The sequence below is a fragment of the Etheostoma cragini genome, chromosome 13, assembly GCF_013103735.1.
Source record: "Etheostoma cragini isolate CJK2018 chromosome 13, CSU_Ecrag_1.0, whole genome shotgun sequence".
NCBI classification, from domain to species: domain Eukaryota; kingdom Metazoa; phylum Chordata; class Actinopteri; order Perciformes; family Percidae; genus Etheostoma; species Etheostoma cragini.
The window spans coordinates 1787497-1804426 of record NC_048419.1 but is presented as its reverse complement, the minus strand read 5'-3'; the positions used below and the strand labels follow the sequence as shown (position 1 = coordinate 1804426).

Genomic DNA, 16930 nt, shown 5'->3' with positions numbered 1-16930 from the left:
TATTTCTGCACTGAAAGTTTGACGGTAACAATCCGTCTGGTGAACATACAAAGACCATAACTTACTTGTGGGTAATTGTTTTTATTTATTCATTTTATAAGGAGAAACCTCCATTTAAAATGTACACATTTCTAGGGTATACATGTACACAGAGTTAGTTTCTTCTCCAATATAAGTTGTCAGTGTTTCCTTCTTCTAATTCCTCATAAATGAATCCAAAAGTGCAATAACACAGGCCGAAAGGTGGATAGTAGAAACCCATGTGCTTAAAAAACAAGGGCCCCTGTACTTTTCCTGATTCCTACAACAGGGTTAGCCCTGGATAGATCCAAACAATGGGAACTGGATGTGTGTGTGTGAGAACATACGGTGAGTAAAGGTGTCAGGGTGGACAGACTGTTGATGGTTAGTTAGAGTCAGTAGGACATCGTATTGTCTATGGTTAATGAGTATGAGACCAATTCTATCTATAATCAAAAGTTTAAATATTTATAAAACAAAAATGAAACAAGAAAATGTCATTCTTACAAACAGCAATTAATCCTTCCATTCAATTTCAAAAAGATATGTCATATGACCTACAAAAACAAAACAAAGAAAAACATGTGCAATCAATGGCATCCTCTTCCTTCTGATGTGATGGCCGTGGAGATGACCACATAGCAGAGCAGCACCTCTCCTCTTTGTTATTTGTTCCTGCTGTAGTTTTGGACTCAGCTCAGTTCAGGACTGGGCCCAACAATTCACAAAGACCAGGGGGCTGCATTCAGTAGTATTTTTGTAGTGGTTCACAAAGCCCACGCCCTTCATTTCCTCGCCTAGCCTCCTTAAGGCTCCAGCCCTCTTTGACCATGTCTTTGCAGAGCCAACACAGCTGTAGTAGATTTGTTTTATTACCCCGCCCCCCTTCCCAACCCTTACCCAGCAGAGGTCGCTAAGGAGTCACCATGGCTGCTGTCTGTCTGCCCCTCCTGCAGCTTCCTGTTTCACTGCTATGACACCTGCTCTACTGGCCTCATCTGCACGTCTCCAATCTGATGACACAAATACAAAACAATAAAGACACCAAGCAGCACTCAACGCCGATGCATTTAATGGCATGAAAGCTTGAGAGAGGCACCTGGACATGAGGAGGGGCACTGAGGACAAATGTGACTGCAGTGGCTATGTCTTCTGCTTTCAAACACTGAAAAGTGGAGAAAATGAGGCATTGTTGATGCAACAGCGCTGTGATAATTTTGCTTTGTGAAATACATATTGTGACGCTCAGTCAAACGTGCACGCTTACCTTCATACTCTCATACACTGCAGCTGCTTTCTCTGGATCACTGTTGTGGTGTCGGAAGGCAAACTCAGTCTCCACTATTCCAGGAGATATACACTGCAGGGCAGGCAAATGCATTAGAAATGTACCGCTCGCACACTGACACGACACTTTAAAATGAGATTGGGAAAGCGTAGGGGCGTAACTTGCACACTCTGATGATGACAACTAACTTACTGTTGCTCTGATGTGGGTGTTTGCTTCTCGCAGTTCTTGCCGTATCCCCTCAGTCAAAGCAGTCACAGCGTATTTAGTGGCACAGTAGAAATGCTCATCAGCACTAGGCACCATTCGATGGCCACCCATACTGTGACAGGCAGAGGAGGTGGGAGAGATGCATGAGCTAGTGACCTTATTTAGTAGCTCAACCATGATTAGAATCCAAAATACGGTATTAAATTACTTATCTTACACTCTCCGATTTAAATGCCTTGTCACGTTTATTTGTTGGATTTATTATCATATGCAGTGTTTCAACGGTCTTTACACACCCAGAACAGTTCAATTGATAAGATTACAATGAGTCCAATAGTTTGTCACATTGTTCCAGGTCCAGCAGGGGCCAGGTGTGGCTCACAATGGGCTTTACTTAATGCCTGGCGGATTAAAATCACCTTGAACAAACTGGCTGAGTTTTTTCTTTAGATCAATCTATACATTTGTGCTTAGATTCAAAGGGTTGTCTGTGTAGCGTACCTGTTGATATTGATGATGTGGCCATCGTCCACGTTCCTCTCCTTCATTGATTTGTACGCCTCACGGGTGCAGATAGACAACGCTAAAACATTCACCTGCAAGACAACAATCCATGATGTGTCCATCTATATATGCACTGCATTTAAATAAGACATGTAGCCAAAGTCATGTTGTGTGAAAAAAGTTGATATAATTAGCAGAACTTAATTAAATGTCATTTTGCAATATTTAAAATGCCATATGGTGAATCGGTTCAGCTGACTGATGTTCACTGGGTCACTGTGCTGGACCAGCTGAACCTGCTGTTCCTGTCCAGCTTGTGGCCTCTAAGCCGCTCCCATGGCGACACTGATAGACGGCAGGTTAAAGCCAACACAGTGGCAAGATAGGGGGAAGTGGCCAAACAAGGTCAGCGTACAGATTAAACACAGGCTAAAAATACGCTGCTGTACACATTCATGTGGGCTGCCATGACAACAGATGGACGAGTCTTACAAATGCAGGACTCTGGAGACTTTAGAGCGTGGGGGCCCCTCAATGGTCAAGAGCTCAATGAATCAGAATGTAAGGTCCAGACAAGAGAAATAGTGCTGGCTTTCATTAGCGGGCCTGTACTGTGCCAGGGCTTCTCCTCAGAGCCAAGGAAGCAGCCTCTGTGAGTGGAGGGGGTCTGTGGGGGGTCTGTGTGTGGGGGTGTGGGTGTGTGTGTGTGTATGTGCAGACCCATGTGTCCACACAACAACACAAGCTCTACAAACTCAAGATTTTCACTCGCACCAAGCAACTATATCAGCTCCTCCTGCTTTTTGTGTTTGCGTGGAACAACAATAAAACCCATATAAATGAATAAATAAGGAGATAACGTTAGGGAACCATTCCGGCCATCCTAATTCTAACTAAGTACAACATTTCTCTCGCTTGTTTTCAGCTTTAGAGTTGCGTGACTGTGAACCACCCACGTCGATCATGTTCCTCCAGCCCTCTGTCTTTCCGCTGAGCAAGGGCTCGTCGTGGGCCAGCCCGGCGTTGTTGATGCACACGTCCACGCCCTTGTGCAGCGTCTTGATCGCGGAAAACATGGACAGGATCTCCTCCTCGTTGGACAGGTCACACTTGTAAGGGATCAGTGTGCCACTGTAGCCTGCACTCTGACATTCTGCTGCCAGCTTCTGAAAAACACAAATCAGACTCAATTTAACAAACATGCAGATTTGTTAGAGGATATTAAACGTAAAAATGTAAACACTAAAGTTGCCATGAATTGATTAGCAGAACTGAGGCACTGCTGGTTAAGAGCTAGAAATGATTAACCTGTAGTACCATAATTAAGACTATGGTGCCGTGATACGCACCCTACCCACTCAAACACTCAGACAGCAGTGAGAACATGCAGCCATAAAATCAACACCTCATCAGCTGAGGGCGAGAGGTAACCTGGCAGCACCAGGATAGCTAAACCCATTCCACTCTATGTATTTTATCTGATACTTAAAAGCAGATTCATTTTAAATTCAAATTGCTACCAAAATCCAAATCATGTCCCTGGACTGTGGATGTATAAGAAGAGAAGAAAGTGTTGCACTAATGGGATGCCTCTTCCTTTCTGGAAACAGCTGGGCAGAGCCTGCTGCAGGCCGAGCCTGCTACGCTCCAACCAGGTCAGCTGGCTTTCCACCCATGTGGGGTAAATACGAAGTGACACAGATCCCCTGCCAGGCACAGCTGCACCAGTCACCTGATGTCTAGGTCTGGGTGCCAGTCAGACAGGAGCGGGCGTGGGTGTTAAGGGTGGGGCTGGTGGTAGACGGAGGTGATGAGCAACAACATTTAGTGAAAGCATTTATATTTTAGTGTGTTGGTCTAATTGGATACCTGATAGCGTGAGTCGTTCCCAACTCTTTTTGTCTGATGGACCCCCACACCCCCCTGAGATGAGCTCAAGTACCCCATCATCGACACCGCCTGTCATGTTCCACATATGTTCTTATTAATGGATTATGAACTGGTTAACACTAATAATTGTTATAATCCAAATGGATATTGTAATAATATTTGTACAATTCAATTCAAGTTTGCATATGTACAACTACCACTTGTGGCAGAAGCTGGATATTACAACCTTTTATTACTTTTACAACCTTTTATTACTTTTAGCTAACTTTAATTTGTTTATTCTTAACTTTGAGCTACCGTAATTCTTTTATCTGTTTATTCACTAACTATAGTTCACTATTTCCTCTGTATATTTGTTACTTTTAGTTAACTGATTGATCTGTTTATTTGTTCCCCTGGTTGGGAATCACTAACAATCTCAACAATCAGCAATATATGTTGGTTTTGGTCTCAGTCCCACAGAAAGAAACAGAAAAAAGGGCTTATTCCAGATGTACTGTCTCCATCAAAGCCCGGGCAGACACACCGACCTCTTTCCCACATGTGATCCTTTGGAGCAGGCATGTGACATATTGAGGGTGTGACCATGAGTATTAAAAAACCCAATACTCAAGCTAGCTAAACATAAAAATGTCAGGGTGTATGTGCATTAGGGGTGGGGGGAAAAATCAATACAGCATAGTATTGCAATATTATCAGTGGCAATCCTGTATCAATACACAGGCGCCAAGTATCTATTTTTTATTATATATTATATATATATATTGGTCAGTTTGTCCCATTTTGCAACAATAAAATAGAAGTGAGATAAACAAACGGAGAAATACATCTTCTTAGTTAAAACAAAGTTTCCTTTTGGGGACATCATTTGAAATTGTGAAAAATTAAAAGTCGGAAAAAAGGTTATAAATTGCAATATAGCACAGAATATTCCAATAATACTACTACTATTGTACTACAGTATATCTGCTGATTGTGGTAGTTGCTCCTAAAGGAAACCAAGTATGCATGTGAAACCTGCTTTTCCATAATTAGGATGAAATTTGGATTGAGGAATCATTTTGGCTTTTTTCTGACAAAACCTGTAATAGAGTAAATGCATCGGAATGAAGGAATTACCCGAATAAAGCTGTCAAAATGCTAAAACACTTGTCTTATCTGAAGACTAAGCCAGCTCTTTTGCCCCTGTTCTACTCAGGTGAACCATTCCCTTTTGTCCATTACTGTAAATGTGAAGCTGCGATCGCTGGTCTGTTCAGCTGTCCCTGGAGGGACAGGCTCAAACATAGAAGTGTGTCTGTAGCCTGGAGCAGGCAAACAGACTGGTGGAGAGGCTCTTCTTTATTCAGACAGGAGGTTAACATGAAGAGGAAGCTACGCTGGTCTCTTGTCAGGGAGGGAGAATTAGGTGTGTAACGAAGGTTTAAGTGGGAGCAGCAGAGCAAACAGGCTGTGATCTTGGGCCAACTACAGGAAGTCTCAGGCTGTGAATCTCTATGTGTTTCCGTGTGTGTGTGTGTGTGTGTGTGTGTGTGTGTGTGTGTGTGTGTGTGTGTGAGAGAGAAAGAGAGTGAGCTCTGGCACCAGCTGTCCTGCCTTGGCCAGAACTAGCCCTTACACTGGACGCCCCAACAGCTTATTTACCTGATAATGAAACAGACTCTTCTAAATTTTTCTTTCGCAATGCGAGTTCAATGTGCTTGATTTTTAGTTCCTTTAAATTTTTTCTCCTTTTGTGTTTTTTGACTGTCGCTGTTTTTATTTACGCTGCTGCCTGCCTTGGCTAGGTCTCCCGTGAAAAAAAGGGATTCTGGTTTGTGGAAGACTGCACATGCGTACACGGAGCTCTGATAAGATCCCTGTTTGCTATTACCCAGACAGTCTTGATAAGACCAGCACTGAAAGATGCAATAAAAGTTCTTACAATTCAAAAGACAAATGATGTTACAACAGGTCATAAAACCTTTCTATGTTGCATTAATGGGTTCTACATACACCCACGCAGCACTCTCATACTCTACATAGTCCCATTTACGGCCAGTAACCCCTGCAGGGGGCTGTTATATAAGCTTTACAATGCATTGTCTCACACCATGTTCATCAATCATTCACCCACTCACGTGGAACTGGTGTAAATGGACCAGCAAAACAACTCGCTACAGAAGAAGGAAAGAGATAAAAATAAAGATACCAAAGCGCTAAAGGCAGACAAGGTCTAAGTGGTGAGCAGGATCAATAGCACAGAAGGCGGCAGCCGTGAGCGGAGAGAGCTGAGAAATTTGATTTGTCTCAGGTTGACTCAGGAGGTCTCACAGACAAAAGATGGATTGTGTTATTGTCCACTGTGCCTCATCTTATTTTCTGAAAAGACTTGGTAGGTGGTTTAAAAAAAAATCTAAATATGTTATGCAGCCTTAATTCAGCCAACAAACCCTTTGGCTCGTAATCCTTTAGTCCCATCTTTTAAGTACCTGTGACACAGACAACTATTTTGCCTGTCATAACGCATTTTCATCCTCATTACTGGGCCTGTTGTCCAGTGATCACAAAAAGTGTGCAGCGGGAGGGAGGAGTAGAGCGAGGGTTGGCAGCCAGAAACACAAGAGTGAGAAAACTTAACCTGAAGCATGCCGCATTTAAGCTGATCAAAATGAATTTAGATTTCAGTATATTTTACTCTATAGTGGAGCAGCAGCACAGGATGGCCCGTGCAGGCAATGCTTAAAGGGAGAATCCACCCAATTTACTGTATGATTTCACATTTATGACTAATTTAGTGTGAGTATCTACAGTGAGGAAAATAGGTATTTGAACACCATGCTATTTTGCAAGATCTCCCACGTAGAAATCATGCAGGGGTCTGAAATTGTCATCATAGATGCATGTCCATTGTCAGAGACATAATCTATAAAAAAAAAAAATCCAGAAATTACAATGTATGATTTTTTACCGATTGATTTGTATGATACAGCTGCAAATAAGTATTTGAACACCTGTCTACTAGCTAGAATTCTGACCCTCAAAGACCTGTTAGTCTGTCTTCAAAATGTCCACCTCCATTCCATTTATTATCCTAAATTAGATGCACCTGTTTGTGGGTCGTTAGCTGCATAAAGACAGGTACTTGCTAAATAGCAGGGTGTTTAATTACTTATTTTCCTCACTGTATCAGTGATCTCACTGAAATGTAAGTAACGCTAGGTCCACTGTGCCAAAATTGTTGAGAGATCCCATTAAATGTCACTAGGAGCGACCCCGCAAAATAAATAAGTGAAGGAAAATACATATTTTGTTCCCAGGTTTTGTGTTCTCTGGGCGACGGAAGCTTTACAAAGCTTTGGGGCTTTCTTTCCATTTCCTTTTTACCAAAAAGATTTGTAGCTTTGGGGCAAAAACAGGGACATTTGGTGGTTTTCAAAACATATAACGAGCCCGCAGCACAACACCACCTATAAGATTGGAATGGTTTGTCTCATATGTGTGCAATAAAAAGGTCAAAATGCCTGCGTGTTATTAAATCTGCAACACTTTTGATCAGAAGGGATGCATTAAATGTAGATGGTGTTGTACAGTAAATAAATTCATGTACTGTCTAAAAAGCCTAGACTTAATCTCAACTATAACCTCAGTGTCACTGTGGGCTCACATGCTTTAACTTCATATTTGGTATTTATCTAACATTTCAAATGAATCGCACATGTCATTGGAGAATGATATTTATTAAATTAGCCAATTCGTTTCATAATCTCATCGTGTCACATAGAAATGTCATACTTATGATAATGTAATTAGTGTAGATCTCCATTTTTCTCAGTTATGTTAGCATAGTAACAGTTTTTGGCTTTGGACGTCATCAGTCATGTGGTAATCCTCGTTTGAAACACACAAACGCATCTACTGGAGACACGTTATTCTGCTAAGCCCTCACTAATTATCCATCCGAACTAGTACAAATTAACTAAAAATAGACTCTCTCAAGTTTAGCCTGAGCACAGTTATACCTTGAGTGGGGTCAAAGGTGAATTTAGGCTGTATAATAGCATCGCTTGCAGGCTGGAGGGGAGGGTTGAGTGATTATTTCTTCTTCACAAACCAAAAGGTCTAAAGGTCACTCTTACAACACTTCGTCAAGACAATCGGATAAGAAAAATGCTCTTTATTAGCAACCACACTCATTAACAGACTTCCTTTAATCAAGGAGGTAAACGTAAAGAAGTTAAACCAAAACACTAGGGCTGGGTTAAAATAAATGATTCTCCAATCAAAATCAATCTTTGTTTGAGTAATCTGACATTACTTAATACAATCCAGAAATCGACCATTTAATATATGCCCTTTCACCACTAATGGGCTATACTGTGTTGATGACTGCCGTAGTTTGTCAATGACTGACATGTTAGTCCTGTTAAGGAAAAACTATTTTGTGGGGGGGTAATTTATAATCTAAACATTAACCCGGGCAATATAAAAAATAATAATAATAATGTACAGCATAAATTATCTAAGAATATCTTTTTTATCAAGCAAAAGTGAGATTTCACTAACCTCACTGATGGTGAATCGGAAATGTAATTGAATCGGGACCTTGTAAATAGGAATTAAACAACTCGGGACATCATTGACGATACCCAGCGCTACTAAACATGGTGCCCGCTGAGTTTTTGAATATATATATAAAAAAAAAGAACATGACAACGGAGTATGTGACCCAAATGAAAAAAAGGCTTTTAGACAGACATAAAAGACTATGAGGACGGCATTTCTGTCAGCGATACTTCAATACTAGATTAACTACAAAGAGAGAGAGAGAGAGAGAGAGAGAGAGAGAGAGAGAGAGAGAGCAGCCTTTCGTCACATATTCACAAGAGCATAATTTGATCAAAAATGGCTCTCCAGTACTCTTGTTTGTAGTTGAAAATACTGAGGGCTGAAGCGATGAGCCAAGGTTTAACGCATGCTAAGTAGAGCCTGACCGATACATTGGCAGCTGATATCAGGCATTTCCCAACAAATCTGTATTTATACTGGCCGTTTCATATCTTAAGTTTGTATTTTTATACATTTTATTTATCATAACTTTATTATATTTTGATGTTCCTCTGTTCTGTTGTGACAGTAAAATTAATTATTATCATATTATTTTATTGCAAACTCATAAATAACTACAAATAACTAATGTTGGGGAAATCTGTTTTGTTTTGTAACGCGTTTCTGGCTTTAAAAAAAGAAATATTGGCCCATATATCGGTATATCGGATTTTTAAATAACCAAATATTTGTATCTGTATCGGCCTTAAACATCCTTTATCGGTCGGGCTCTAATGCTAAGTTTATGATAACTTGAGCCCAGAGCAGAACAACAACAACAGACATAGGAGAGTCTCATAGAGACGGTGTTGATCCGACGCATCCAAAATGAAAACCTTTCAAACTGGGCCAGCCTGAGCTGGGTCTATTCAGCATGTTCAGCCCAGAGAAATGTTTCCAAAATCAAACAAACACCCAGAAACAAATCCATCTTGGCTGCTGTAGAAGCCAATACAATCCAATTTGCATTCTTTTTCATCAACTCCCCCAGTAACCCCATTTACCCCCCCCCACCCCACCCCACCCCCCATTTATGGAAATACTGAACTTTGCAAACTGAAGTTACCTCTGTGCCGATTTATGAAATACTTTCACCACGCAGGTTTCCTCTCTGCCACAAAACTATACATACAATAACAAATGCTGGCCTGCTTCTGCAGTTGCACTTCTATGGGATGTCTTCCTCCCTTGCACATCAGGCCTCCTCATACACACTCTCACAGACTGTACACACAGATAAGAGCTTTCCAGCAAGTTTTCAACAGTACAAGACAGGAGAGGACAGGAGAGGACAGGAGAGGACAGGAAGCCCCCTACCTTTCAAAGCAGGAGGCCTGGGGAGGGACTGTCAATGCCAGTAAACCTTACACCTTGAAAGATGACAAGTCCAGAGAGGACAGCACAGCGGGGGTGCAGGGGAAACGGCTCATAGGGATCACTGAGCTGTCTAGACCAATCCAGTCGGGCTCATCGACGGCACATTTTCAGGATGATTGGCTCACATCCGGGGCTTCCAGGTGTTCCGCCGAAACCCTTCTGAAACTCTGTTTGCTTTGACAAACAACAACCTTCAGGCCAGCAAGCTACACGCTGAAAATGGAAGTTTTTGAAGAAAACTGGGATTGTGCAACAAGGCAGGCTCGCTTGGTTCGTAGGGGGAATGACTGTAAAGATGTACAAAGAATATATTTAACGTTACGGTATTTACTATCTAACCGGGACATTTTGGGACTGATTGTAGCAGGATCGCTATGGACGAAGTAGCGTTACACACTGAAATATACTGGTATTACATTTAACCATGTATCTATCCAATTTAAATAGCTTACTTTATTGTATTGTGTGAACAGTTAACTTTGTTTTCTTCTGCATGGTGCAAAGGTTTCACCAGAACAAGTTCCTTCCCGAGACTATTTTGCAGAGCCACCGCCGCTGCTTCCGGAGCTCAGTGGCCCCAAGACAATTGTGATTGGTTTAGAAATGCAAACAACCCCGAGAGTTATTTTCTCCTATCCTAAAATGTGTGGTAGAGCCAGACTTTACTCCGCGGGGCTGTGAAGTAGGGTCTGGCAATGTCGAGGCCCAAGTGATTTAGTAGTTCAGTAAAAACACTCTTGACATAAGCGATAAGAAGAAATTTAACTGGTGCATTTTTACAGTATTGCGGTAATGCAGGTCTGAGAAAACTTCTTCTGCTAGTGAATTATAGACAAAGTCGCAGTTATATCTCAACAGATTTTAGTAGAGAAAAGGCATAATAAACAAATACAATATAGGTCTTAATATCTGAATCCACCTGCACTTGAGGGGGTAACAATGCATCAGTCTGTCAACTTGGAATAGATGAAATGGGTTATAACTCATTTCAATGTGAAAATAGTACTGAAGTCAGTAGTGTTTGCACACTTGGGAGTGTGATATAGCAAAAAGCCCAATGTTAGTAAATGACTGTATTTAATGTTCATAAAGACATGAAGAAGAAAGACCAACAAGAAAGACCATGAAGAACTTCAAAACATGAAGACCAAATAAGAAACTACAAAAAGAAGATTCCAGGACAAGTGAGGCAGAGGGTATGAGACAAAGAGAGTAAAGGTGTCGGACCTGACCCACTTCAAATCCATACTGGAGGGAAATCTACTCATTGTGAATTAACAGGACGGGCCGCCCAGACACAACCTACAGGAGGTTGAGGTGGTTGAGACAGCGTCAGATAAGCAGACAGAGAGAGACACTGATTGACTCTTATTGTGTCACCTCAGCTTTGGAAGCATGACTGAGCACCTTTGACCTCCTTCGGAATGTCCATCAAATCAAAATTGGTCAACCAAGGTCTTAAATTAACCCTTTGGCTCACCTGCCAAGGGCTCTGAGTGTAGTGTTTAAGTGTAGAGACTACTGCTTTATGGAGAGCTGCCTTAACCAATCAGGAGTCTGTTTGATACGTGGGAGGGAGTATGTTGGCTTGGACAAAGTCTTTGACAAAGACCTGAATATAAGCAATGTATGGAAATGTTCATTTCTCAAAAGGACATCGGCACTGAATGTCCAGATTTGGAGAAAGGAAAAGTCTGTTACTTGTAGTCCTGGTTTGAGTTTTCTTATTCCATGTTTTCCTTTATTGCTGAGCACAATACTTTAACATAAATGATTTTCTTTGGACATATCTTACGCAGAATCTCTTCTCAATCTCTTGCTTACACAGGCTCTCTGTGTGCCAACCACAAATCTGTTTTCGCACTGAAAACCCACAAACTGTTGCTAAATTTATCTGATCTAAAATTGCAGCAGGCAAAGCTTTGGGTTTTGACAGTTGCCTCTATTGTGGGGAGCCTCAAAGCACCCAGGATATGTCAGTTTTACTTGAGCAGTTTTAGATAGATGCAAAATAGATGTATTTATTACCCTAAAGCAGATGTTCTTTTTGCATTTAGCCTGAGTTAAAACAAATGTGACTACTTGCATGCAGCAAGTTTAGAAAAGTACTTTGGCCGTGTAAAAAGCACATTTTAAATGAATGCCATTAAAGCACTGAATCTTTCAGAGACATGCTGACCGCAGACATTGACCACAGACCAGAGAAGAATGAAGTATTGATGTTTCTTCTTGACCTATATACAGTACGACAAACTACACATTCCAGGAATCATTGAATGTATAGGCGACCATTGAATATGATTGATTTCCTGATAAACCCCACCACATACCAACCTCTGCCCCTCTTCCCCCAGAGCCCCAGCAGCACTGACACTAATCCCCTCTACATGCACTGACCTGCGTATAATGCAAAAACATTAAAGTGCAACTTATGGATATCTTACATTGAAAATGTGTAGGCATGCACATAATGACAAACAAGCAAACAGGTTATGTGAGACTACATTTCATTTACAACTCAAAATCACGGTCATCTAACTACAAACTAACATTATGGAAGTTCCATACCAAATGTGGTTCATGAAAACAAATGGATATAAATCTTAAATCTGATATTTTAAATGAGGGATTGTTTGAGTTGGGGTGATAAGCAACTGACGTTCACACTGTCTGGATCAAGGGAAGTAGGTTTCCCTCACCTTGCATACTCTCTGTGTTACCGTTCCTGAAAATCCCTGTGCTACGGGAAACCACATCAACAAAGTTCCAGCTGTCAACGCCAAGTTCTGAAGAACATTTGGATCGTGCAACAGGACATGCCTGCTTGGTTCTTTAGGAAAATGATTGTAAAGATTTACAAAGAATATGTCTACGGCATATTTGTTTACTTACATATTTACTTACATTTACTTACATATTTATTATATGTTTACTATCTAACCGGGAGGTTTTGGGACGGACAGGCAGGGATCGCTACGGATGAAGTAACGGCAATACACTGGTAAGAGCAAATGATGTTTAACCATGGATCTAGCTACATAGCTCACGTTACTGAACTGTGTGAACACTTAACTTCATTTAATATTGCATGTGGTGTTTTCTTTTGCGTGTTACAAATGTTCCACCAAAACGAGTTCCTTCCCGAGACTATTGTCCTGAGTGCAGATGATCGTGATTGGTTTAAAGAAATACAAACAACCCAGAGCGTTTTTTTTCCTCCTTTCCCAGAATGTATCTGTTGTGTAGCACAGTCTGTCAATGCGAGACTGATACTCCCATAACTGTGTGTTTACTGCTGCATCACCTTGGGCTAGGTACGCATAACAAACCCAACATATGGGCTATGTGGGCCGCGGTGCTTTAGAGGACCCTAATCACCAGTAACTGGATGCCCTCTTCTTCAGACTCAGATGTGAGCTCAGACGTAAAACCCTTCTAATGTGGCAGCATTCTTACAAACAGCATGCATTCAGTTCTAATAAACCGTCCTCTGTTTGATGGTGATCTTGTTGCTAAAATTAAATTCTTTGGTGCTTTGTTGTAATGTAAATGTGCATACATACGGCTTTCAATGGCACAGTTTTGGACTGCAGTAGCTTATGCAGAGGCCAAGTTTAAACCTTTTATGACTGTAAAGGATAAAAGCTTTTTCCACTGGGGCCTTAAGGGTTTCACACGAGTTAATGAGAAGCTGTACTGCTGCTACTTGGATGTGTCCCTGTTGTCTCCATTCCTGCACAGAGCCCATGGTGACCACACGTCTCCCTTTAGCTCGCTTCTCCCCCACTTCCAACTCTATAGTCTCACGGACAACAAAACAATACTGCAGCCCCAACTCTGCACTCTGCATTCTCCATGTTTTATTTAAAAAGAAAATGTCTTTCCTTTCCTTATTGTTTTATTTGGTCTACTACAAGTGTGAATATCGCTGTTGGTCAATACTGACCGTGAAAGCTTTACTTCCCCAAGTAAAGACATAAACACCAAAAGGGAAGTCAAGAACAATTACTTAGTGATAGACACTTAGCAGCATGCCAGGTTTGGTACAACTTCAGCGAGAACCCAGTTTACAGATTACAATACTGGCTTTGTCCCTCAACTCACACAGACAACTCTCTATGGTCTTGTACAAGTGATGAAATCTGTCACAACCTGATATTAATCTCTAGTTTGGCCAAATATTAAAGCGGAAAATTGTTAAACTCTGTGAACACAAACAATGTTCTCAGTGCTGAGTTCACGTGTAGAGTCCCTGGTGATACTTGGAGCAAAGTCTCATGTTGTGTCAAGCCGTCATAGTGATTTAAAATAGTGATTTTGATGCTATCATAGTAGCGCCCCTAGCTCTGCCGTCCAAAAAGGCCATTTGGAAAAAAAAGAAGAAATACAATACGGTCAAACTTAAAAGTGGCATTTCCGTCCTAATTATGCTTTTAAACAATAGTTTGACTCAGGTACATCAAGAAAAAGAACCTAGGTAGCAATTTGGCGAGAGTTATGCATTAAGTTAGTTGAGGCTGAGCATGGGTTTCATGCATTTTATTATGGTTTTAACAACTGTATACTACTATCCATGTATGGATGTGATATGATTTCTATCTTTGTTGTCGGTCTGCCTCAGGTTAAACTCAGGTTTGTGTTTCTACTCGTGAAAACGAGTAGAAACACAAACAATGAACACCACAGAACTTTCTTTTATCATCCAGTTTGATAGTCAGTTATAACGGAAAAAGAACATAAACTACTTTAACGCAGATTTTCTTTAGGGCTTTATTATGTGGTATCAGATCGGTGTATAAACTCCAGTACTTCCTGATACTGATACCAGGGTATTAGGTGGTAACGGAGGCAATACCGATACTGGTATTGGAACATCTCTTATCATCTCTAATATCATGCTCATTTTCAAGTTCATACTTGTATTTTGGGTTTCTACTAGAATACTTTTACATGCTTTAATGTTAAAAAACATTATTATCTTATACTGTCTGGATATACCTGTATTCACCCTTTGTCTGAATTGCTCCATTTCAGTGCCTGTCTCTTTAAGTCCCCTCCTAAAAAGGCCGGTCTGCTCTGATTGGCTTGTGAGGAAAATATGGCAGCAAAGATAGTGCTCAAGCCGTGGGTGGAGATCAGGCCCCTATGAGTAGCGCTCAGGCTGTCCACGGATTTTTTCCAGTGGCCAGTGCGACCCAGAAAAGATTTTCCCATTGGCCACCATTGAAATAAAAGAGATGTCTGTAAAACTGCTGGCAGGACCCCTCGGACCCCTGGCCACCTGGAATTTGGGCAAATACCAGAAGGGGCCGGACCCTTATGGACCCCTACTGATAATATGTCTTTGGATCATTTTGATTTTGATAACTTATTTCTTGCATGCAGCCACAGATATTCAACATTGTACTGCGAGGTGTTTGGAAAGATTCACTCGGAAGGCATAGTTACTCATTTCCATGCTAGGTTATTGATAATAATAAGGCCAGTGTTTTTTGATCCCCGTCCGTCACTACATCAAACTGTAAATAAGATTTGATATGACTCTTTCTATTTTGAATATTTAATCCATGGACTTTCCTAGAGCCAAGAGAAGTAATTTAAAAATCTGTGATGTCACCACGATGTTAAGTCTCTGGGCCGAGGGGGACCTCACGGTCGGGCCCAGCGGGAGAAACACTACTGCGCATATTCAGTGGCTGCAAGTAAACCTGGAAGCTTAGAAACTGCCACTGAGCAACTCTCATCTGGACGGGGCTCTGCCATGAACGCTGTGTCCAGGTGTTAGAATACATCCATGTTGGAGATACTCAGATGGGGGTGCTGTATATTCCAGTTATCCTGTCCGTGACACAGGAAGGGGAATAAATCTAAATGGCTTGTTGAATCCAATGTTTTCTGATCTGGGAAAGGCAGCCCATAAATAACTGACTGTGTTGTCTTATCTCACAGTTTGTGGGTTGGTAGGTGCTCAACATATGTGCACAAGCACTGGAAAGTGCGTTTTCATGATCTGTCCTCTTTAAGAATGCTCTGGCTTTGATTTAGTAAGCTCTTTAATGCTGGCTGACATTTCTATTATGTAAAAGAACTATAAAGATTTTAAATGTTGTGACCTTGTTTTCGTCTTCCACAAGTAATAGACGGGGGCTGAACCAAGCTGCTGCTGTTAACTATTGACATGAAGGGCCATGTGACTAAAGTATGAATGGAGAAAGGAGATCTATTGCGCAAAACCCACTCACTGTATGCATGTATGGGCATGGTTGTGTGTGTGTGTGTGTGTGTGTGTGTCTGTGTGTGTGTGTGTGTCTGTGTGTGTGTGTGGTCAAGGTTGGGAAAATGCTTGCATGTAAATAAGACCTAGAATGAAATATGGAACTTTGTTTTACTTTACATAAAAAATAAACTTTAAATCGACTTACACGCCTGCTTGTGAATCATGCTTTCACAACACCATTATCACCGGAGTTCCTGTAACTGATGTTGGTCTAATGCTCTTGCCAAACTATCTTACTGCAAACTGTAAACAGTGCAGCAGCATAAACGGGTAGAACAGCCACAGTACTGCATGACATCATCAAGTCTGATGTAAGAAAAAGGAGGAATTTGCATGACCGCTACCACAAAATGTAACCTGTGGTGGATTATTCACAGTAGTGCATACACACGTGGATGTATTTGGGTGACGTTTTACCGTAAAACACCAAAGCATTCAAATGTGACAGTGTTGTTAACAACCACAGGCCATGCTACAGTACTCCGCTTTAAGAAATCACAGACTAAGTGTGGGGTGAGGCCTAATTATTGACAAGATAAGGTGCAGTGCCTTATTGCTATTGATTAGGCAAGAGTTGGTGGGGTGGAGTGGGGCGGGGTTACAAACACCTGCCCAAGAAGTGGTCTTTGTCTTCCAGTCGATCCTCAAAATGTGTATTATGTTTTTAATTATAGCCATGAATGAATTTAATTTGGTGTAGACAGGTGCGTAGGAGGAAATGTCCACAGGTAAGAGAAGAGATGAATTCAGCACACTGCGTTTACTTGCAATAAACG

The 16930-nt window shown here is 41.3% G+C and overlaps 1 protein-coding gene across 1 annotated transcript in view; it reads right to left on the bottom strand.

The window, feature by feature from the left end:
- Positions 1-68: 68 nt before the first annotated feature.
- The window catches only part of dhrs11a (dehydrogenase/reductase (SDR family) member 11a), an 18547-nt gene continuing 1685 nt past the window's right edge, over positions 69-16930 (bottom strand). Inside the window, exons 2-7 of the mRNA XM_034890774.1 lie at positions 2980-3189; positions 2021-2115; positions 1502-1631; positions 1289-1381; positions 1121-1186; positions 69-1034 (exon numbers count right to left, since the gene is read on the bottom strand). Of these exons, the coding sequence (XP_034746665.1) occupies positions 993-1034; positions 1121-1186; positions 1289-1381; positions 1502-1631; positions 2021-2115; positions 2980-3189 (636 nt within the window). The 3' untranslated portion in view covers positions 69-992. The remainder of the gene's footprint in view (positions 1035-1120; positions 1187-1288; positions 1382-1501; positions 1632-2020; positions 2116-2979; positions 3190-16930) is intronic.